The sequence below is a fragment of the Sus scrofa genome, chromosome 11 (genome assembly GCF_000003025.6).
Source record: "Sus scrofa isolate TJ Tabasco breed Duroc chromosome 11, Sscrofa11.1, whole genome shotgun sequence".
Classification (NCBI taxonomy): Eukaryota; Metazoa; Chordata; class Mammalia; order Artiodactyla; family Suidae; genus Sus; species Sus scrofa.
Genome location: NC_010453.5, coordinates 11,633,678 through 11,658,761, shown reverse-complemented (window position 1 = coordinate 11,658,761; position 25,084 = coordinate 11,633,678). Strand labels below are relative to the sequence as shown.

The window sequence follows — 25,084 nt, the reverse complement described above, 5'->3', positions numbered from 1 at the left end:
TAGCCAGTTGACAAAAACAAGGAATAGGCATTTATTTCAGGCAATTTAGAACGTGTCATGTTAGTCAACAGATGCGCATCTGATTGTCTTCTCCTAAGGGAGCAACAATAACTGAATCACCCTTCCTTTATTAGTCCTCATGGAAGGAAAACCCACTCTACAATAAAGAACACCGTCAAAAGACAACAGAAAAATGCTTTCTTTTTTTTTCCCCCTTAAAAATTTAACCTTGTATTTACAGATGTTAAAAGACAATTTGTTCATAGCTTAACCAAAATGACAAGCTATTTTTCACTTCCTGTTATTGCTCAAGCAAAGATAACATTGCTCTTACCATCCTGTTGATCCGAACAAAGTCTTCAGGTTTTTTTGCCCAAGGGGGAAGATCAACATCATTTACCACCACCTCATCCTCTCTGACGCCCAGATTATAGCCATTGCTGTTGACAAACATCTCGGGGAGGTAATAGAACTCTGGAATTAGTTCCTACCGGAAATAAAAATGTAGAATATTAAGTGACTTAAAAAAAAAATCTGTTGAATAAAATTATTAATTGATAACAATTATACACGGAATTAATTCATTTACTTAAATCCCAATAGTTTATTATTTAATTCTATTTTTTCCTTTGATTTTCTTCAGGTCAGTGTCTAGGAAAAGAAGGCAAACATTTTTCTTCAACAACATGCTTGACAATGTATGCTTTTAAGATTTTTCAATCTTACCTGGCCACAAATTAGTTAAGAGAAATGGATTACAGAATCAACAACAGTATTAATAAACAAATACATAAGCTTTATGTACCATTCTAAGCTGTTCCACAAACTTTTTGGAATAACATCATTTTTACTTTTTATTTATTTAGTTATTTTTGGCTGCCCCGGAGCATATGGAGTTCTCAGGCCAGGGATCAGATTCAAGCCGCAGTCACAACTGAAGCTGCAGCTGTGGCAACACTGGATCCTTAAGCCCCTGGGCGGGGCTGGGGATTGAACCTGTGTCCCAGAATTCCCAACATGCTGCCAATCCCTTTGCGTCACATCAGGAACTCCACTTCTTAGAATATTATTAGTAAAATATCCACATTTAAAAAAATTGTTGCTGGTATTGGTTAAAAATCATATAATATTTCTCCCTTTTTTTTTTTGGACTCTACTGGCAATTACAATACATGATTTTTTATGAAGAGACTTATGGTTTTATTGCGTAATTTGGCAAAATAAATTATTTTTATACCTATCGCTAAAAACAATTAAGAACCCAGAAGCAACATCATAAGTTTCAAACGTTTAATACATACCACTTGAATAGTAAGCTCTTAAATTGTACGCAAAGACAACCTGTGTTACTTGTATGTAAGCACAGCATTAGGAACTGGGTTCATGCAAACTTGTGTTTGATGCACAATATCTGATATGTGGTTTATGTAACTTTAAACATGATACAGAAATAAACTAATTTTACTACCTTAAAAGTTTTTACTGTTGTCCTTTTTTAAAGCAACTTGAAGAAATGAAAACCAAGAACACTTAATTTTTATATATACCATCAATACTGTGAAAAAATACTGACCTTTTCAAATATCAGGATGAGGGTTAAATTATATTGTTATAAAGTTACGTTATACTGAAAAGGATAAGAACATTTATTTGTGTAACATGTCCAAAATTGATAGCATTGTACCTGAAATTTGAATCTCACTCTGGGATACACAGGGGTACACAGAAAAACAAAAAAGAAAAACACCAGATATTGAGGTCTTCGGCCTAAGAAAAGTATACACAAATGTATTCTCTTTTTGGGTTCTCCTGCTAAAACTAACATTTATCTGCTAGAGCACAAGTGGATGTTTATCTTAGTAATCCTCTGTGAGAATTTGATCATTATCCATTCTTATAATGAAAAAAATGTGAACCCTAAGAAAAATATAATAATGTTTACTTTCTCCAGCATTACGGGAGCTTGAACCGACTCACATAAATGAATTTTCTGGATAAGTGGAGCTTAGCTTTTTCAGAATCATAGTTCTTCTTCAACCTAAACTACTTAAATAGAAATGTTTCTAAAGTCCATTACATACTTTGCTGATATTTATTTATCCATGCAGTAAAGTTTGAGGACTAGGCATTGTGATGGGCGTAAAAAAAAAAAATAATGAACAAGAATGGTCTTCAGGTCAAGTAGCTCAGAGTCTGGTTTATGGGGCAGATACATAAACAGACTGTTATAATACACAAGACTGTGAACGAAGTATAAACAAAACACAAGGCAGCGGAGAGGACAGAGCAGGGAACTCTAGGCAAGTCAGAAAAAACTGCATGGGAGACTGGACATTGACTTCGACCACAGCTGAGACAAAGATGGGGAAAGGGGTCCAAGAAGTGCCTAAGAACTGAGTATAGCTGGTATACAGGATCTATCAGGGGATACGTCAAGACGAGAGGATGAGATGGGGGGAGGTATACAGAGTCGGATGACGAAGGACATTTTATGCCAACCTAAACTCTTTGGATTTTGTCTTTTTATTTCTTCACTTTTTAAAATTTATTTATTTATTTATTGTCTTTTTAGGGCCACACCTGCAGCATATGGAGGTTCCCAGACCAGGAGTCGAACTGGAGCTGTAGCTGCCGGCCTACGCCACAGCCACAGCAACACCAGATCCCCGAGCGACATCTGGGACCTATTGCAGCTCTGGGCCACGCTGGATCTTTTAATCCACGGAGCAAGGCCAGGGATCGAACCCGCGTCCTCGTGGGTACTAGTCAAATTCTTAACCCGCTGGGCCCCAACAGGAACTCCTGGATTTTGTCTTATTGGTAATAATTTTAAAGAAGAGCTATGGACATGATCAAATTTGTTTTAAAGCAAGACATTGACTGTCAAAGTAAATGACAGCTAAAGGAGGAACTGGAGAGGGGAGAGACTAGGTAGGTATATGTGTGGGCAGGAGGGGGGAGGAAAAGGGGGACCAGCAGTAGCAAGGAGAACAGGAGGGAGGAGAGAAGAGCAATTTCTGGTTGTTTAGAGTAAGGGGACATATTGGGGGTGCTGTACCAAGGAGGGTCACCTGTAACACAGGTGAGGAGGAGTACACAAAGATGTGCACCAGAGATGCAAAAATGAGAGGGAATGAGACGGCTCTCACTGAGAAGCAAATGGAACAATAAACTAGGCACAAGCCATCAAGGGCACCACGAACTGCAGTGGAAAGAAGAACTTACAGTGGAATTAACATACGTTAATGTAAATTTTCAGTGACTCGAATGTGAAAGGGGAACTTGAGAAGAGGCTGAGATACTAATAGGTATACAGGCATCCTTATTTGCAAGCAATAAACAGCCTCGTTGGTGGATAAAAGAGGGGCGGAAAGGTGTTTCAGCAATATTCTATCAGCAATGACGATAATGAGTTTTGACTTCTGGGCTGGGTGAGCATGACGGTATATACCCACTGGGTAACGGTGTATGGTCGATGATTAGAAGGGAGAAGTAAAGTCTCACTGCTATTCTCATTTTTTTGTACTCAGTTGGAAATGGATAATTGCTACAGATTGGATATTTCCATTCCCGCACAATTCAAATGTTGAAACTATCCTTTAATGTTATGGTAATTAGGAGGTGGGGTCTTGGGAAGGTAATTTTAGATTAGATGAGGCCATGAGGGTGGAGCCCTCGGAAATGGGCTTAGTGTCCTGGGAGGAGTCCCCAAGAGAGCTTGCTTTCTCTCTCCGCCAACGTGAGGACACCCAGGGTCATGGTCTTCTAGGAGCCACGAAGCAGGCTCTCACCAGACACAGAACCCGACTATGTGGGCACAGTGATCTCAGACTTTTGGCCTCCAGGACTTGTGAGAAGTAAATTTCTGTTGTCTATAAGCTACTACCCAATTTGTGGTAAAGTACAATACCTGAGCTGACCAAGACAATAACTATAAAATGTTCTTTTGATCTTGGTCTCACTGGGAAAACCTGGAAAATTAGTGTAAGATGGAAAGAAGATAAAGAACAGTGCTATTTGCACCATCACCCATCTTATATATGACATTAAGTAGCAGCAGCATCCCACCTGGTGCAAAATAGGGAGAGGAATGTAAGCTCGTGTAGTTGCTCGGTAGAGAGGGCAATAGGTTCACATAAGACAGGGACTTCCCTTCTGATTTTTGTCAGTTATTTATATTCATATTCTATCTCTAGAACTAGACTATATAAGTTTCCTGGAGGACGGGATACAGCTACATACATTTACTTTTAAATATCCCAAAATTTCAGTTTATCTTCAAAGTCTTGGTGCTCTAATGCTTTTCATATCTACTGTTTCCCATTCATTCCTGTGGAATATGTGGTTATTATTTATCTACCTGGCACTATAATATTATTTCACTGAATGTCACTAGATTCACAAAGGCATAAGAAACCTAGGATTTTTACATTAGTAATAATTTGGGCAAAGTAGATTTTAGAGCCTAATTTTGTGAGGTTTATATTTCACTGAATCCCTCATAGCACTTTGTGCTATACTTTTTTATAGATCAGGTGCTCATTAAATATTAAACAATTGAAAATATTAGATAAAAATTTTTAATATCACTAGAAATCTTCTGGGGAATATGAAGATAGTTGGAAGAAGATAGGAAAAGAGCAGGGAGTTCCCTTGTGGCACAGTGGCTTAAGGATCCAGCATTGTCACTGTCTTGGCTCCAGGTGCTGCTGTGGCATGGGTCCACTTTCTGGCCCAGGATCTTCCACTTGCCACAGGCATGGCCAAAAAAAAGAAAAAAAAAAAAAAAAGGTAGGAAAAGAGCCAATGAAATACTTTATTAAGTAAAAGGATGAACCGAGGAATATATTTTTTTTTACCTTTTAAAAGGAATTTTTGCGGCTTAAAATATGTTGTCTTGCTTATTCTAGTTACATTAAAAGGTTCAAAAGTGTAAAGTAGTTAAATTTAAATTTAGAAAAAAGTTGTTTTTCACATTGCCAGCGAACTTGTACCAGACTGAAGAAGCGGAGGAAACAAGTCCTTTTCCTTTTAATTCAAGCATTCTAGAAAGTAGGGGCTAAAAGCCTGCTGCCATCAAGAAGAACAAAGCCAGGCTGAGGAACCTCTGCTCTGGGGATTATTTAGAAGAATGGAAGGGGAAGGACTTTGACTGGAACATTCTGGAAGGTGTGAATCAGGGCCAATCATGTAAAAGGAGGATTATCAGAGCCCTCTGGAGGATCCTCAGGTGAGACATTTTCTCCACTCTGGTCCTCATCTGGCCAACCAGGATGTGGTCATAAATTAGGGTGCTAACTAAGATGCTGGTATAAGCTGTTGGAGACTTGATGTTTGAGGGGACGAAGAAACTCAGATTTACTCTATCAATATTTTTTTTAGGATTCAGATCAAAAGAAAAAAAAAAAGGCACATTTAAAAAAATATGAAGAATTCCTGAAGCACAGAGTATTTGTACAGCCCCTCAAAGCTTCCAAAGATCAGAGTTATAAGTGACTAAAGCTGTCTGAACGCTGAAGTCCTGAGCGGGGGAGGTTTAAGGTGTTTTGGTTTTGTTTTTTCTGAAGACGAAGGAGGAGAGAGTAAAATCACACAAAGTCTGGGGAGAAGGAGCTGAAGCAGCACAGTGGGTGCAAGTTGCTAATGCCTCAATTTTATTGTTTTAAAATCTTACTTCAAAGGGCATTTTAAATTTAAATTTAGTATGTAAATACAGGGCGCTAGTATATAATTTATATTCATATTTATATTATTTAAAAGATTTGCTTATTTTTAAAAATTTAATGAATAAGGGAATTTCATCTATGAAATTCATACGTTATGCCCAAGAAGATGACAATTACTGCGTCGAGCTCCAAGACAAGGAAAGAGCTAAACTGTCATGTCTGTTCATTCAGCATTAAAATAACAGGCATCACTTATTTGTATTCTACTGTGTCATGACAGTAAGTCTATTCTAAGTACTTTGAATACGTGTCTATTCTAAGTACTTTACATCTTTTTCTTTTTTCTTTCTTTCTTTTTTAAATGAAAGTTTAGTTGATTCACAAGGTTGGGCCAATTTCTGCTCTATAGTAAAGTGACCTGGTCACACATATACATGCACTTTTTTTCGCATATGATCTTCCATCATGTTCTATCCTAAAAGATTGGATAGTGTTCCCTGTGCTATACAGCAGGACCTCATTACATCTTTTTATTTTTTTTTATTTTTTTTATTTTTTTTTGTCTTTTTGCTATTTCTTGGGCCGCTCCCGCGGCATATGGAGGTTCCCAGGCTAGGGGTCTAATCGGAGCTGTGGCCACCAGCCTACGCCAGAGCCACAGCAACGCAGGATCCGAGCCGCGTCTGCAATCTATACCACAGCTCATGTCAACGCCGGATCGTTAACCCACTGAGCAAGGGCAGGGATCGAACCCGCAACCTCATGGTTTCTAGTCGGATTCGTCAACCACTGCGCCATGACGGGAACTCCACATCTTTTTCTTAATCTTCACACAAACTTTCTAAGGTAGGAATCCCCACCCTTCCCCCTTTGTAGACATGAACACTCAGGCAAAGAGAGAGTAAGTAATTTGCTAAGGACCACAAGGTAAATGGGTGGTCAAGCCAGAAATCAAACCCAAATCCAGGGTCCCTGCTCTTACATTCTCCATGTCTCCTTTTAAAGCAGCAACCTAGTCACGCTACATGACTTTATTCTGTTTTAGTTTTCGGTGTAGCAATTCTTCTTTTCTGTTTATATTTATTTAGGCTCTCGTGTCCCACAGTAATGGAAATCCCAGGACCACATGGCAGGGATCTTGCCTGTCCGGCTCTCTTGCAAGAATGGTGCCTGACATATAAAAGAGATAGTCAATACATACTTGTGGAATAAAAAATAAACTGATCATTGCCATATATTTACCATATTCTGAATTTCAGGTTTGAAATCATGATAAAAAGTGCTATTGAAGGCCATGGTTTTCAAGCTGTGTTAGTTAAAGCAGAATTACTCAGGGCTAGCCATGGTGAAGGGGAGGCTGGCAAGCTGGCAGTTTTGAGGTTGTCCTTTCTACCAGGGAAGTGCTGCTTTCTGTTCATTGGAATCAAAGAGTTCGGAGTGGAAATCTAGAATTCTTGGATTTCAAGAAGCCTGGGCAATTTCCTTAAGCTTTAAGAAAAAGTCAGTTTCTTTATATGCAACACTGCGATGATGATGGCAACTAAGTTACGGGGTAGATGGGAGAATTCACGTGTGTAAGACAATGCATTCCATAGCTTTATGCAAAATTCATTTTTGATGCTGTTCACTCTATCAATAGCATTTACCCCCTATCCAAGTATATCCTGGGAGTTCCCGTCATGGCTCAGTAGTAACGAACCCGACTAGTACCCATGAGGATGCGGGTTCGATCCCTGGCCTCAATCAGTGGGTTAAAGGATCTGGTACTGCCGTAAGCTGTGGCATAAGCCAGCAGTTGTAGCTCCTATTCAACCCCTAGCTTGGGAACTTCCATGTGCTGCAGATGCGGCACTGAAAAAAAAAGTATATCCTATAGTCAGTGCAAAAAAAAAAAAAAAAAAAAAAAAAAAAAAAGAGAGAGAAGGAAAGAAAGAAAGAAAAAAAGAAAGAAGCTCTGTCACTGAATATTTGTGTCCGGATGAATACCTGTGTACCTATGTAGACATTTCAGATGGTTAAAGTGTTTTTACCAAGTATATGGACAACTTACATGTTATCTAGGCGAATCAGATACATGTTTATATGAGTTATTTGCACTCCAGATTTTGGCTCTGTCCAAACGTAAAATCAGATTCAACTCAATGGCATAAACCAAACTTACAGTTTTTTAAAATGTGTAACTTAACAGAGTTTTTCTCAATGATTCCCGTAACAAACCCTCCTATCCCGTGTGCCATTTGGCATTTCGGCTTTGCCTTCCTCCCGTAAAGAGGTGGAGTCTATTTTCCTTCTCTCTGAACACAGGCTGGCTTTTTTCAACACAGAGAATGTGACAAGATGATACTTCGGGCTTCCAGAGATGCCTAAGACTTAAGAGCCCTGGTGGCTTCCAAGTTTGTTCCCTGAGACGCTAACCACATAAAGCTGTGAGGATGCCTTGCTGGAAAGTTTGTGTGGACAGACAGATATGCCTGGACGGTCCCTGGGTGCTCCCTCTGCTCAGATGTGGCACAACACACAGGAGTAAAGCCACTTTGCATCCCTGGCCCAGCCAAGCCTCCCCAGCTGGCCCTGCAGCACAGAAATGAGTGGTCCCTGCTGAGCTTTAATTCCAACTGTGTGACTGTCAACAAATAATAATTGATGTTGTTTTAAGATGAGGTTTGGGGTGATCTGTTACACAGTGAAAGATAACTGAACAGAAATTAATGTCTGGGAGTGGAGTCCCGAAGTAATAAAAACTTAAAACACATGGCCTTGGCTTTGGGACCGGGCAGCAGGCAGAGCTGGGAGGGTGGTGAGGAGACTGCTGGTGGAAGATCAGGAAGGAAGCTGCTGTCGGAAGTAGGGGGAAAGCAACACTGCTATGTAGTTGGGAAAAACTCTTAAGACTAGTTCCTTCCACAATTTCAAAGATTAAAAAAGTATCTAATAAGCTTGTGCTTCTGGTTAAGGATATCTCCAAGGCCGAATGTTGAAAGCGGCCCCTGGTTTCTTTTCATGGGATATGGATAAGGTGCTATGAGCTAAGGAAGACCCTGCTCAGATTTAAAGCTGTATTTAGAGAAATATGGGGCCTAGGACAATCTTATCAGAGTCTCAAAATTAAAAAAATTCAGGACAAAGATGAGTTCTAAGGTGCTGCAAGTAAAATGTGGCCACAGGGAAAAGGGGGTCTGTAAAACCTTTTGTAAGGGCTCAGCAAAACCGAAGACAGTGGGTTACAGACCCACTTGGCCACCCAAAGGGATTGCAAGTCTTAGGAGTATTGCAAAGGGCACCCTCATCACAGCCTGAAGTAGACAGAATCTTACTTGAGGAATGTGTGAGCATGAGTTTTTTTTCTAATATTGAACTATAATGTGATACATAGAAAACCCACACACTTTTAATGTTGCTGCATCAACCTGGGCAAAGGAGACTCTGGTCCCAGCTTTCCATGATCAGGAAGCATGTGTTAAGAGCTTCGCAGTGACTGCTATGTACTTGCCATAGTCCCTCCCCACCTTTTTTTGGCCATGCCCCAGCATGCAGAAATTCTCGAGCCACAGATCTAACCTGAGCCACAGCAGTGACCTGAGCCACAGTGGTGACACCGGGTTCTCAACTGCTAGGCCACCAGGGAACTCGCATAAGCCTGCCTTTTTGAACAGTGTTTATTGAGGCTTACTTGTTCCTGTCTTACCACTGGGCACTGAATATACATGAGATAGATAACTTGTCTTTTCACCAGGTCTCCAAATTGGGAATTTCTATACCTTATCTCTATATGGACCTGATACAGACCTAGTGCTGCTAGGTTTTGAGCCTGTAACAATAACGGGATGAGACCTGTGGGAAAGAAGTCAAATATATTTTGCTTGTAGGAGGACTATGAATTGTGACTGGGGAGAGGGTTTTAGTGGATTGTTTTCAAAGATGGCTATAGCAATGTCTCCGACCTCCATGTCCTCTTGAATGTAACTTTGCCACTCATCTCATGGGTAAGTGGAGTCTGCTTTTCCTCTCCCTTAATTTGGGCTGGCCCTGAGACCTGCCTGGACCGAAAGAACACTGTGGACATAACACTAGGAGACTTCCAAGGCTAGGCATCAAGTGGCTTTACAATTCCAATTTTTTTTTTTTTTAATCCTCTTGGTAGGCAGACACCATGAAAAAATTTGTGGTGATCTTCCCAGGTAGACTATACAAAGAAAGAGAGAATCTGCCAGGTCAGCTGTTCCAGTCATCCTTGCTAAAGCACCAGACCTGTAAATGAAGTCATCTTGAGTCTTTCAGACCCAGAAAGACCAACTCATGTGACCCCTTCACTGATCAGACACAATTTATACCTGACTAACCTCTGAGAAAATAAATGTTTGTGTGTGTGTGTGTGTGTGTGTGTTAAAGCTAGTAAATTTTGGGGTGGTTTATGCACAGCAATAAATGACAAGAGTATGATTTGATCAGCCAATTACTCCAAACTGGTCAATGTGGCTGGATATGACTGTGAGACGATACAGAAGAATTAAAGCAGCAAAACACCCACTGGATCACGGTCTGGAAATAACTGAACAGCCCTCAGTGCTAGTTCTGGCTTCCTTTTTACCTGCTGTATGAATTTAGGCAAGTCATTTAATATCTGCAAACCTCCTTTACAGAAGAGGGGTAATGACAGCTATCTCCTGTGACTGTTTTGAGGACTGTATCAAATAACCAAGAAAACGAATGTTTGAAAGCTATTGAGCATGATTCAAGAAGAATGACTTCTCCCACACCAACTTAGAAGGATGCTCCTACAGAGATGCTTTAGGCACTAGCTTGCCTGCTGAAAACAACAGCTCTTCTGTGTGCTTTCTTCCTATTGAAAGATTTCTGTTCATCAGCCTCTCCTTAAGGAAAGAGTCCAAGTAGCTTAAACTTCCCTAAATGAAAACGGTGCAGAAAGTCACCAAATATTACTACAGAAATGACACGATGAATATTGTAACAGGCATTTTGTGTCTTTAACTGTGATTTCTAGTTTATTTTAACAGCTATACGAAAACCCCATGGTACAGTTAACAGTATTATATGTGTCCCTCAATAATAAGAAAATATCCTCAAACACGATTTCTAATTTACAAGCTTATGACAAGTTCAAGCTGCTAAGAAATTGGACTTGAAAGTACGTCTTAGAATGATAGAAGACCACTATTAACACTATCCTAATTGTATACCTCTTGCATCAAATCTGACATTTCAGTTTAATATATTTGGCTGAGAGAGCATACGACTTTACGGCTTCCTAGTGAAATCAAATCCAGCCCAGACGTTTTCACTTTTCTAATATAATTCACGGCAAGGTTTTAAAGCTGCCATCTCTCTCTTCCCTCTTCTCAAAAGATTGATGCCCTGGCATTCATTAATTCCATAAGAGCTCATAATGGGTCAGTGAGTCAGTGGTGAGTACCTCCATTAACTGTATTAATTTACACTATGTCACCTTAATGACATTTTGTCACAGCTACCTTTCCTGACATCTACATAGCTATTCAAAAGTAATATAACAACTTTTGAAGGCATTAAGGAAAATTAGTTTAAGAACTTCAGTAAGTTGGATGTCATTATTACCAAGACTACAATAGAGGAGCGAAACCCTAAAAAATAAAATAAAATAAAAAAATGAAGGGTCCTGACTTAGACTCAGGAGACCTTTCTCTCGAAAGGTCACTTCGCCACCATGCCTTCTCTGCCCAGCTTGTACTCATTATCACAGGAAGAGACTGATGCTAATAGAGAGACGGAATGAAGCCATTGCCTCGGTCCTTGTTTTCGCTTACACGAGAACTTACCTGACGCAGGAGGGACTGCGTAGATACTTTTCTATGCAGAGATATAAAAATATTTCTTTAAAATTATATATCACATGCTTTATTTTATTTGCTTAGGGATACGAAATCAAAAGTTTACATTTTTAACACAGTTAGTAAAACTACTATTATTTCTGGCAACACTTTTTTTCCCAGCTAAATCAGGTATGATTGTAGAGGGGAAAAATACTGTTTATGTCAATAAATGTATTTAAACATGAATTTAGAAAATCTCAAGTATAAAACCATCGATATTTCCAAAAAAATTCTTCCTAACATTCCTTCAATGAGGACCCCCAAATTCTGATGCTATAAAGGGAAAGAATCCTATATTTGGGCATAGACACACACAAAACCACAAAAATGTTACTGAAATATAACAGAGCTGGAAGACTGACCAACCATACTTGCAATGCAACTTTCTATATATTCAAAGGTATTTTTCGAGTCCACAAGAAAAAGACACATAATCCAACTGAAATATGGGCCAAAGATATGAGCAAGTTTACAAGTCAATAATTACACGGAAAATGCTCAAATTCACTCATGATCAATGAGATGCAGGCCAAAACAAAGGTGACTTGATTTTTCACTCACCGGACTAACATAAGTTACCCTGTGTACTCTAAGAGGGACGGTGGGGGCCTGGGGAAGCAGGTGTCCTCCCACACTGATGTAGGGAGTAAATTTTCATCTTCGGGAGAGAAGGTTTGCCAATAACTTTCAGAACTACAGATGTATAGAGCCTTGAGTCACCAGCCCCACTAACAGGAATTATCTTTTACATTTACACACAAAGTTCATCAAGATGTCTGTACAAGGATGTTTATGGCAGCCTGTGTTTAACAGTAACAACCAGAGAGAAAGACAAGCTGTCCATCAACAGAAGACGGTAAACGAATCGTTGTATCCGTGCAGCCTTCAAAAAGGAAGGGTCTAGATGGAAGATATTCAAGACATTTTATTATACAATATGAAATGTTCAGGGTGGTGGTGGGAGAGAACCGAAATCCAGAGCAATCCCTGCACCATCAGGTCCAGGAAATGAGCATCTTATGAACGAATTAAGTTGGGAAGTTGGGGGGTGGTACCTGTTTGTATGAAGTACAGCTGCATGGGATAGAAACCTAAAAACCTCCCAAATAAGTGACACCCACATTCGTCTTTGTCTTTGATGATGCACCCTTAGGGGCCAAAGGAACACAGGAAGTAACACAATGTAAATGTTTTTGAAAAGTTTTGGGACAGGAAAACTGCTGGGAAAGCCTGGCATGGGCACTGATCACCAGAGACTAACATGTAACCTGGTGAGCTATCTGATTATCAGAAGCAGCAATACAGTTCTCAAGACAGAAGGTAAAGCCTAAAACTCCATCCACAGACGTGAACTAGGGTGACTGACTCTGATGTGTGGGTGTGTTTGTGGAGGTTAATTTGAATTAAGTTGAAAAGCCAATTTTCTGTTTTGTGATGATACCAAGGATGAACAGTGATCAAAATTTCACTTTGAAGAGTTTGATATAATATGGAAAGTTCCAAATTAACATATAAAAATCGTACATATGATAGAAAGCCTTAAAATACAGATGAGAATATTTAGTTCATACACCAAGTATTTACTGACTGCTTCTTAAGAACACTGTGCTAATTCTGGAAGCCTATGGGCTCCCCATTTTTTTTTTCCTGTTAATTCTTGTATAAGTCACATTCATTATTCATACAAAAGCAACTCGAGGTTTTTTCTCTGACAAAGTGTACATATAGAAACAAATTTCCAGTTGGAAATTTGTGGAAGTGCTCCATGTCTTGTGACACTTAAAGAAAAAAAAAGTTTCCAGTTTTTATGTTCATAAACCCATGTGGGAGCCAGGGCAGTGAGGCAAGGCCGGCTACTCCGGAGCCAGCAGCGGTCTCTTCACCCTGAAGAGCCCGTTCGGGGCTACTGGGACTCAACTGCCCCATAGGGTTCGGGGCTACATGGGGCAGGTTTTCCTCCTGTTTCCCTTGGGAAGTCCACAAGAAGTCCTTAAATACTGTCCAGAGAGGCCTAGGGGTATTGACCCCCACCTCTGCCGACCCTTCCACCCCCTCCCTGAAGCTCCTCGCCTCGGTGGGCCAGAGTTCATGTGAGTCCCTTTACCCCAGGTACTGCCACTCTGGCCCCCTTAGAAGGGGTACCACTGCCTGGAGGGCACCCCCCCCATTTTCTGTTAATTCTCAAACTGTTATTAAATAAGAAATGGACTCCCTCCTTGATTTCATTGGTTGTAAAATCAGTTTAAATGATAGTTTCTGGATTTTTAGACTTGAATTCCACAGCTAACTTTTGAAGCTGTTAGGATTAAAATATGGACTTTAAGCGTTTGCTATAGTAAGAACACATGTTAAATTATCTTATTTTTCAAGCGTGACTATGTTGTATGCATAATTTAATGTTCAGTTATGCACACTTTGATGGCGACGAATAAAACATACAGATATGCTACACACTACTTGGATTCATTGCCTTTGTTTTCTGCTTTGAAAAAGAACCGAATAAAAGCTGCATTCACCCAGTTTCTTACAGTTGAGTAACACTGCAATTGCCTTTTTAAAATGTTTGCAATGCATAAGCATAAATAAGTAAATGACAATTTTGACTTAGTTCATTGCCTGTTGTTCGATTAACACACTAAATGGAGTGACATTGTTGTGAGCCACACGGGAAGTCTGAAATGGAATGACATTTTAACATTTAAAGAGTCAACAGCCTGAACAGCAGTGATGGAAAAGATCTGAAAAAAAAAAAAGGGATTAAAGTAAAAAACACAGATACCTATGTAATAACCTGATTATATAATCTTACTATCAGGAAAAAATGAGAACAAATATATTTTAATGTTCTGAATGCAACCATTTTTTAAAAAAACAAAAGCCCATATAAATGCATAACAAATCTTTATATTTAACAATAGTTAAGTAGTACCAACTGTAAAATTACTCTGCTTTCTGGCTGTTCCTGGATATTGTGTGTGTGCTGGTTGAATCTAATGTGTATTGTTGCATAGTATCCCCAGGCGCAGTCAAGTAAAAGCTAAGGCTGCACAAAAAAGCCTACATTTTAAATGGGTCTTGTCATTAATGCTTTATTAATTGCCCCAGGCTACGTAAACCCAAAGCTGGGCAAGCTATAACAATATGACACATTAAGGTCAAATCCAATTCCTGCTGTGTTTTATGGAATGGGCCAAATATTGAGTTAACAGCAGGAAAGGCAATTTATGGGCTTTTCTTTCCATCTCCTGATTATTAGATCTAAATTAGATAGGAATTTTCTTTGAAATAACAAAAACACCTTAACAGAATAATATCAAAGAATCCCGAATCATTTTCTGTGATGCTCAAAACCATTTCCTTCAGTTTCCTTTTAGGTTAGATATACCATATAATTTTAATGTGTGATGGAACAAAGCTTCAGAATAAAATGGCTTATACACTTAGACAAATTTAAATTAAACAAACCAAAGTTTCAACATTTTTGAAATTAATATCAACAAATAAAAGCCTACCTTTACATCAGAAGTATCTCTCTGACTAGTTCTCCAAGACCTTGCGACAGAGGAGAAGGTTCGATTAGGATGGTCAAATTTTCCATCATTTGCATTGAGGAAGAACGTTGTGAAAGGTTCCTAAACAAACAAACAAACAAACAAAGAAGAAGAATCAAGAATTTGATTTTTCTGAACACAACTGTTCTCATTCCTTTGCAAAATATGGCTTTTTTGGGAAACTCTTGAGGTGGAAAATCATTCCCATGCCGAGATGTCAAGAGGTGCTTGTCTTAGCCTGTCTGGGCCACTGAGTCACCTGTCACTCTGCAACCATGACAGGTCATTTTGCTTCTTGGCCCTCAGTCTTCTGATTTATAAAATGATGGAGTTCCATTGCTCTGTGATTTTATGATGAGTGATTCTGTATTCCTGCAAGTGTATAATTCAGATCTCCTTTCTTACAGCCAAGGCCATACATAGTAACACTGCCATAAGAAAACCTCTCCAACACTGTTCAGTGCAGTGTGGGATGACAGAGGGAATGGCTGTCTTAGACCACCTGTGAAAGGCTCCCAGTGGTACCAAATGACGGTCTCATGATCGCTTCAAAAGGCACATCCCTGGTTAAAATCCTTCCCGAGCTCTTGAGAGCTCTTTGGAAAAAGTCTGAACCACTTACTTTGTTTTTTTTTTTTTTTTTAATTTTTTTGCCTTTTTTTTGTCTTTTTGTTGTTGTTGTTGTTGCTATTTCTTGGGCCGCTCCTGCGGCATATGGAGGTTCCCAGGCTAGGGGTTGAATCGGAGCTGTAGCCACCGGCCTACGCCAGAGCCACAGCAACGCGGGATCCGAGCCGTGTCTGCAACCTACACCACAGCTCACGGCAACGCCGGACTATTAACCCACTGAGCAAGGGCAGGGACCGAACCCGCAACCTCATGGTTCCTAGTCGGATTCGTTAACCACTGTGCCACAACAGGAACTCCCACTTACTTTGTTTTAAAAGAGGTCAAATGACCTGGAACCTGCTTAATTCTTACCTCTCCTCATCCCTTCCTTCACATTCTGAGGTCTTGCCAGACTGGTCTCACTTCTCATTCTTTATAGGTGGTATTCCCTCTGCTTGGTACAAACTGAAACCTCTACCTCACCATCTGAACTCGGCTAAGTTCTTTCTATCCTTTAAATCTCAGCCAAGATGGCATTTTCTCCTAAAAGGCTTTCCTTGATTTTCCAAGCTCTCCAGTGTGCTCAAATAGCAACATGCATTTCCTCAAACACATCCCTGAAGCCTCTGTTGTGTTGATCTGTAACTGATTTCTAACTTGCCTATCTTCCCCAGTATATGACTAGGTTCCATATCTATCATATTCACTGTTTTATCTCCCAGCACTTAGAATAACTTCTCATACACAGAGGCTGCTCAGTGTGTAATGTGTTGAAGGAATGAATGAAATAAAGTTACTATAAATCAGACTAGATAAACTCTAGTCCTTCTTGTATTCTGTGACTATTATCTTATGATAACGTGGTGGTCTGTCTCAAGGACGTGTTCCCATAGCAGGAAACCTAGGAATAACTATCACAAGATCCTAATATATTTAATTTAATGCTTTTTCTGTAGTTTTTAATGTTAGGAGAGAGGCATATTTTCTGATGTCATTAAATTTGCTTCCAAATTTAAAAGAATTAAATAACATTCATTCTTACTAAGGATTTCTTAGAAAACGGTAAGTAAAACAAAGATAAATATATATTTCCTTTTCCATGTTTCTGTCTCTTTTAAATCTATGATAAATGAGCTGTCACTCCTAGGTTCAATAATGCTAAGTAATCTCTCCTAAATATTTAGGAAAATATTTTTTGTCTTCAACACATAATCTCCTGTTCATTCTTTTATATCCCTAAAACATTACCTTGCCTCTTTAAACTCCTCTTTTTGCCACTAGTCATAAAGTCCAGCTGTCAAGCAACAGCTACAAATATTCATCTTTCGCAGTATCTTCCTGAAACTTAGTGTGGCTAGATAGCATCAATTTTGTAAGTGTGTAGTGCATTACCTATTTTCATGTATAGTGTTGAGTGACAGAAAAGTATGATGAAAGAGAGAAGATGAAGAATGATGTTACACTACAGAGGCAAGGGAGGAATATCATTGCTTTCCTTGAAAATAAGACATGCATCCAGAAAGTCTATATTTTTCTTGTCAGTTCTTAACCACTAGTTTGACAAAAAAGCTGCATCTTCAGAATACACCTTATTATTCTAGGGTGATGATGTAAGTCATTTATTTTTTCTCTGTAGGCAGTAGGCAGAGAATCAGTCAGAGGCATCAGACTTGTCTCCATGATTTTTAGCCAATTAAATACAGGTGTGTGAAGACCATTTAAAGCCTTACTTCTTATCATCAGCCACTAACAGCTGATCTCTAACCCCCATCTACATAATCAAATCCTTCCTTAGTTTTCAGCCCTTAATGAAGGCATGCCAAAAATAGCACAGATGGGCATAGTGAAAATAAATCTGAAAGTGAAGAATTATTCTTTCTGGTCATGAAGTTTATGCATCTGGGAGTTCCCGTTGTGGTTCAGTGGGTTAATAACCTGACATAGTATCCATGAGGTTGCAGGTTTGATCCCTGGCCTCGCTCAGTGGGTTAAGGATCTGGAGTGGCCGCAAGCTCTGGTGTAGGTTGCAGGTGTGGCTCAGATCCAGCGTTGCTCTGGCTCTGATGTAGGCTGGCAGCTGCAGCCCCAATTTGACTCCTAGGCTGGGAATGTCCACATGCCATGGGTGCAGCTATAAAAAGAAAAAAAGTTTATGAACCTAGTGGCACCTACAAGCAGAGAATATTGAAGAATCCCACCTTTCACTGTTTGACGTAGCTTTTTAAAAAGATCTGATTAACAACTACTTACTGACATATATTCTACTTACTCCTGAAGGCCTCCAGCTGCTAGAGGGATGGAGTACTCATACAAATGGACAACCTCTTCATTTATAAGTGGGTATTGATCTTTCAAGCTCGGGTTACTGTGGAGATTATCTTTTCCCATGTTTCCTCATTACCTTAACGGCGCATGGCAAGGACTTTCTTTTTCATTTGACTCAGGCCTGGCTACTATAGAGGATTCAGGGCTCTATTACATTTAAGAAGCTGTTACGTTTATTCACTGGACACATGTTGTTCAAACTGTTTTCTATATTTACATCACCAGGTTAGATATTTTATCATTCTACCAGAAAAGCTTTCAGACTAGAAGATGAGATGGACAAATAAATATTAAACAGATATTTCAAAAATTAAAATACTTGCACTTGGGCTTTCAAGACTTCAGGTTCAGTCCTGCAGTATAACGGGCGATGGCAGACTTCCTTCTCCTGATTACATCTACCCCAACCTTCCAACCTTTTCTCGGGGCCAGAAAATCAAACTAAACTATCCTGCAGGGGACGTACGGGTTCTACTGAATTCTGCCACAACCGCTGGTCCCTGCAAGAACACGAACAACCTTCCAGTGATCATGGCCAGTTCACCCATCCTGGGCCACCTAACCCCAGGCCTCTGCCCCCTTCTCTTTAGCCAATTCCTTACAGGACTTACACGGCTTTTATGACTTAAAAGAGTCTGACACGGCTGTTGCTCAGTCATCTCATAAGAGTCTTATATTATGTCCCTCTCCCCTTGTAGTTGGCTTCTTTTCCTTCTCTTCATTTTATTTGAAACAAACTCTATCCATCGGTAACAAGTAGTGCTTGGGGTATGATTTTATCAGAGAAAAGATGTACACTTTGAAGTTATATAAAGCATAATAAAGACCAAAGGGAAAGGAACTAAGGGTTATCGAGCACCTGCCTGTGCTCAGCTCTGTACGCTCCTAGTGAACTCAATCGTCTCTATTATTCTTCAAGCAGGTATAATTATTCCCATTTAATATCCAAGAAAGATCACATTCTAAGAAATGAAGGAAACATTACTTCTACTGCCTAACTTCAGAAGTTTATTTTTTTCCAAATACTTTTGAAAGAAAGGAGAAGTATCTTTCAGAATCTTCAGGAACCTATGTACATACTATACACCAGGCTCTTGCTTAAGAATGCCTCATCTTCCTCTAAGTCAATGTGCATCGTCCTGTATGTATCAGTTAATCAAGAGAAACATGACAATAATATGTTACTCAATAGCATTATCTTTCGGTTTTAATTGCAACACTTGCATAAGGATTTCTACTATTTTTTTTTTACTACAAATATATACTATCAAAGATATACTATGGTTTAAAAAGGCTCTTGGCTAGGTTTTCAGAATAATCCATAACTTAAAAAGTAAGTCCCAAATTCCAAGTAACTAATCTGCAAATTAACTTTTGTTGTACAACCCACTTCACTTCCTAAGAATTATATTTAAATGTTTGACAGTTCGAACATAGTGAATTCAGAAGGTGAACAGGCTACGAAAGGATGCAAAGGTCAGAGGGTAAGATTTCATGACTTCTGTGTGTTTGCTATATAGTCAGGGTCAGATTTAAAGCAAAAGCATTCCAAGTAAAATGTGTCCTTTTGCACTAGTTAGTATCTGAAGAAACTCCAGACTCTGTTATAATAGTTTATTCATCACTTGCCCAGTGGCGGCTAGCAAAGAAACAGCCTTTTCAGAATCTTGTAATTTAAACAAGTGACTCCACTGATAGTGTATCTCAAGTAATATTTTTAATTTAAAGTAATAAGGTATGTAGTTAATTAGCATATAAAGCAATTATTATGATTGTCATACGAAATATATTGACTGAAACTAATAATCAGTTTAATGATTTGGGGTCTAAAAGGCTTGAAAGGTAAAGGGCAGATACTTAATCTGTTTTGTTTTTATGAACAAATGTTTAGTGACATGAGCTTTAATGCATTTTCTACTTCATAAACTCCTTGGGAGGGGAGTGAGGAAATTACAACTCCTTGGGCCCTTAGGTTAAACACTAAGGTATTAGACCATGATACTTCTATTTATAACAGTAGGATTTAAGACGTGTTGGCTGAATGAGTTCCCGAGAAAAGCAGTCCTGTAGTTCTATGCTGCCAATTGGGAGCCACAGGCCACAATGAGTACTTAAAGTATGACCACTTCAAACTGAATGTGCTCTGAATATAAAATGTATTCTGGATTTCAAAGAATACCAAAACTATAAAATATTTCATGAGTGATTCAGTCATGCATCTATGTGTCATTAATCATTTTATACTAGCTACATGTTGAAATTCTAACATTTTGGATACACTGAGCTCACAAATATATTTATTAGATTAATCTCATTTCTTTTTACTCTTAAATGTGGCTACTAGGAAATTTAAAGTACGAAATAAGCGACTTGCATTTCTACCATGTGGTACAGCTATAGACGACACTAAAAGGGCATGTGTGTGGGGTAAACAGGGACAGCATTTCTGTCACACCTTTGTGTAGATTCAAATCTGTGTTCCATTTCACTGCAATAAGAAGTCAATTTAGGGATAAATGATGATTTATTATTTGATAAAATGTTTAGCTTATCAGGGACAGAAGAGTGTTAACTCAAGCTGTTGCTAAGTATTTTTATGAACTTACACGTACATTCTTATAAATCTGACTTGGATTATAAAAAAGCTACTGAATTCCATTTTACATATTTCAACTTACTATTTTATATATATAATACAAATATACTCTCATTAATTATCAAAACCCATTGATAACGTCTCTTCAGAAATGGTTCCTTACTTTTTTCATCCCCTAAATGCCCAAGAAAGATCTCTTACTCCCCCCATGGTGGTGGGAAAAAATAGCAATGATTATTTCTTGTTTTTCATTTTCTTGCCTGCCTATCTGTGGGCCCAAATAAAAATAAGAACATATTTTATGTACATTGTAAGGGATGCCAGCTGTTTGGATCTTGACTGGTAAATTTCTGTATTTCTGTGTTTAGTTTTGACCTATGGCTACAACCGCAAGACAGAGGCTATGAAGTTTTCTACATAAACATGAGCTTGCAATTCAGAAAAGCCTTTACCTTTTGCCTGAGCGTGAAGTATTTTCTTACATCTGCAGAGTATTAATAAATTATTACAGTCCATAAATAAAGAAATAGTCTGAGGAGCCAGGAAAGGAATTGAGCAGTCATGACAAGGGCTCCAGATGCGTCATAAAGCTCTGCCACATAATGTGTGACCACACAGGGACAATTCAGTAAGGTGATGGGTGTAGAACCTCAATCCGCAGGCTAAAGAATGAATGGGAGGTGACAGAGACAAGCACAGGGTGGCACAGGACAGTAGAGGCTGTGCTGTAGTACACTTGACTTTGCAGGGGGAGCCCTGAGAAGTCACTGCAGAATGGGTGTGGGCTAGGAGGAGCTATGTATGTGTTATGTATGCATGCATGCATATAACAGACTGGGGAGACTTGAATATATTTCGGTCCTAGGAGAAAGAGAAAATAGTCTTCAAAAACATTTAGAAAACTGTTTTTATTTTTATTTTTTTTTAGTTTTTATTTTTTTTGTCTTTTTGCCATTTCTTGGGCCACTCCCGCGGCATATGGAGGTTCCCAGGCTAGGGGGTGAATTGGAGCTGTAGCTGCCAGCCTACGCCAGAGCCACAGCAACTCGGGACCCAAGCCGCGTCTGCAACCTACACCACAGCTCACAGCAACGCAGAATCGTTAACCCACTGAGCAAGGGCAGGGACCGAACCCACAACCTCATGGTTCCTAGTCGGATTCGTTAACCACTGCGCCACGACGGGAACTCCAGAAAACTGTTTTTAAAATATAATGTCCAAGAAGCAGAATTGAGAGGGCTGGGAGGAGTCCCAGCATGTGCCAATCAGTGAGAAAGGGAACGGGATATTAGGGATGCGCTTCAGGAGCCTGCTTCTTTTTATAAAGGGTTCAGGTTTAAGAAACTAATTTGGCAAATGAGATACTCATTAACAAAGAAAAAGGATTCCGGTTTTGCTGGCGCTTGGAATCTCTTGAAATACTTCACTGTTCTCTAATCTTTGTTTAAAACAAGTAACAAGTTCATTTGAGTAACAAAAAAAAATAACAAGTATATCTGATTCTTATTTAACTGACTTATGCTAAATACTGAGAGATATTTAAAGGCAAACTCTAACTTAACGAAACACTCAACACTCACAATTCGAACAAGCCAGGACAAGGTGGACGTTGCCGTTGAGTAGTGTGTGTTATAATGGTAGGGTGGGCTCTGGTCATCTTCCCATGTCTCGTAACGCTCTGCGTAAAATACAGCTCTCTTTGGGTTCAAAGCACCAATCGGCTGCAAAAAGAGAAAAAGAAACATTTTGTTTAAGACAGTTGCATTATCCTATATTATAACTCTTCACCTGAAAGTATTTACTGTCATTTGTTTTAACCACAGAACATAAATCACTTTTTTTGTATGATATTTTTTCCAAGTCTGGTTTCGATACTGATATTTGATTTTGCTAATCACTACACTTGCTAAACATCACTCAAGAAGACGATTTACACATGCAAGGTTTCTAGGTTTCCAGGTTTTACCAAAAGTTTCAGTAAACTAGATTACCAGAGACGGTCCAGTTTAAACTGTTAAGGTAAAACCACAGTAGGTGAAAACTGTTATTTTCCTGCCTACTTAGCCACAACTGTAATGACTATTTAGCTTGATCACAGGAAACCTGGCAAGGGAGAGTGAAGCAGTTGACCAAGTGATAACCATATTAGAGAAAACCTTGTCTCAACAGCCAGACACCCAGCGTGTGAAAGTCAACAGTCACTCAGACGGAAACCCTGTTGGAATGTTAGCCCCGTTCTGTTATTATTACAGATTAAATGTAAATTTTTTTTATTAGATTCAACAGCAAATATAAGGCTGACTGAAATAATCCAGACAATTCAGATTCCCTGGAAAGGATGGTGTTAAAGCCACTGAGACTTGTCCTCCCAATACCACCACACGAGGGACGATGATGGTCCTGTAGCAGAGCTCATGGGAAACTGCTCAAGATACTATATATATATATATAAAGTTTTTTTTTTTTTTGGTCTTTTTGTCTTTTTAGGGCCACATCTGTGGCATGTGGAGGTTCCTAGGCTAGGGGTCCCATTGGAGCTGTAGCCACCAGCCTAACGCCAGAGCCACAGCAACGTGGGATCTGAGCTGTATCTGCAACCTACACACAGCTCACGGCAATGCCAGATCCTTAATCCACTGAGCGAGGCCAGGGATCTAACCCGCATCCTCATGGATGCTAGTTGGGTTTGCTAATCGCTGAGCCACAATGGGAACTCCCATATATTTTTTTTTTCAACAAAGCACATGTACTTAGATCATTGTCTCAAACTTCCTAGCACACGTAATCATGAAGAATTTCTGCTATACAGCCCTCAAATAGCAAACTGCCTTACGTTAAGTTTTTGTCTGATTTTGGTTTAACAGCATATGGAACCCATTTATGTGATACCTAATAGCTACATTATTTTGTTTTTCAAACTCTAAAAAATAAATGTTTCTACAGAAAACAAAGGATGAATATTGAGTAAAATATATAATACCTTAATTTCAAAATGTAATATTACTTGTTAAATATGAAGTTCCCTCGAAGGCTTAATTTTAACAAGAGAAGTAGTAGAAAATTAGTGTTTCAATGGGAGACAAATACTGTTACACAAGAGAGAAAGATCCATTTATAAATTGCTTGTAAGCTTTTTCTTTTGGTCCCAGGGGACTAATTCAAATAATACAATGATGTCAGCAGTTAATAGTCTGTTAGAATTTACATAATAAACTCTTATTTGCAAGGATTCTTATTCTGAATGTTAAAATTATTTTAAAATTATGTTCATTTTCCTTAAACATAATTATGACTTAACAAAGACAAATAATTTAATTATTTATTTTTTTAAAACTTTGGTTAAAACATTTTTTACAACATTCTAAGGCTTAAACTTTATCCTGTGTTACACGTCACTGGTTATCTCTCAGTTGTTTTTACCTGGATATAGAAGGCAATGTAATTTCATTAAATGTCACACAATATGAGTAATATTTAAAACAAATGTATAATTACTTTCTGGTAAAAAGGTAATTACTATAATGAATGTGAGTTCTGTCACTAACCTGATATAGCAACATTTCATGTAAAATGGCCTACATATTTCATACTTTTCTAGATGTTTAGATATGTTTTTCTAAGTCAATAAGTATACTTTTTCAAAATATTTAAAATGTTTAGTACTTTACTCTGTCTTGAATATGCTCACAGATCCTTCACATGTATAAAATGTCTGCACAGGACTTCCCGTTGTGGCTCAGTGGAAATGAACCTGACTAGCATACATGAGAATGCTGGTTCGATCCCTGCCCTTGCTCAATGGCTTAAGGATCTGGTGTTGCTGTGAGCTGTGGTTAGGTCGCAGATGCAGCTTGGATCCTGCGTGGCTGTGGCCAGCAGCTTTAGCTGTCATTCGACCCCCAGCCTGGGCCTTCCATATGCTGCAGGTGTGGCCCTGAAAAAAAAAAAAAAAAAAAAAAAAAGGAGGTCTGCACGAGCCCTCAGAATTGATCTTACCCAATCATGTTTGCTCTGCAAGACCTCACAAAACCAAAACCCAAAAAAGAGCCCCATGGCCCTTCCTCTAATCTTTTCCAGGCTTCTCCTCAACTACTGGAAAAGGAATAAAATAAATATTTACACTTTTTATTTTACTCAGGTTTCATCAAAGCCATTTTATTGGCATGTTTTACAGAATAGTATGGTATAGGAAACAGCTGCCCTGTATCAAAGTCAATATATGCCTCCATGAGTAACTTCTTAAAAAACATGTCTAGTTTTGAATTTTTATCTCATGCATTTAGAAATAAATTTTATAAAGCAAATGTAAATAATTTGGTTTGTGCTTATTATTTTTCTATTAATTTGCTTTAAGAAGCAATAAGTGGGGGTTCCTGTCCTGGCTCAGCAGTAAGGAACCCAACTAGTATCCATGAGGATGCAGGTTCGATCCCTGGCCTTGCTCAGTGGCTTAAGGATCTGGTGTTGCCA

At 38.9% G+C, this 25,084-nt stretch overlaps 1 protein-coding gene across 16 annotated transcripts in view; it reads right to left on the bottom strand.

Annotated features, from left to right (window-relative positions):
- The window catches only part of NBEA (neurobeachin), a 637,779-nt gene that overhangs the window by 64,098 nt on the left and 548,597 nt on the right, over positions 1-25,084 (bottom strand). For all 16 annotated transcript variants that reach the window (XM_021065194.1, XM_021065195.1, XM_021065200.1 and 13 more), the window contains 3 exons: positions 22,195-22,335; positions 15,046-15,165; positions 335-487 (listed from right to left, as the gene is read on the bottom strand). In XM_021065194.1, the coding sequence (XP_020920853.1) occupies positions 335-487; positions 15,046-15,165; positions 22,195-22,335 (414 nt within the window). The remainder of the gene's footprint in view (positions 1-334; positions 488-15,045; positions 15,166-22,194; positions 22,336-25,084) is intronic.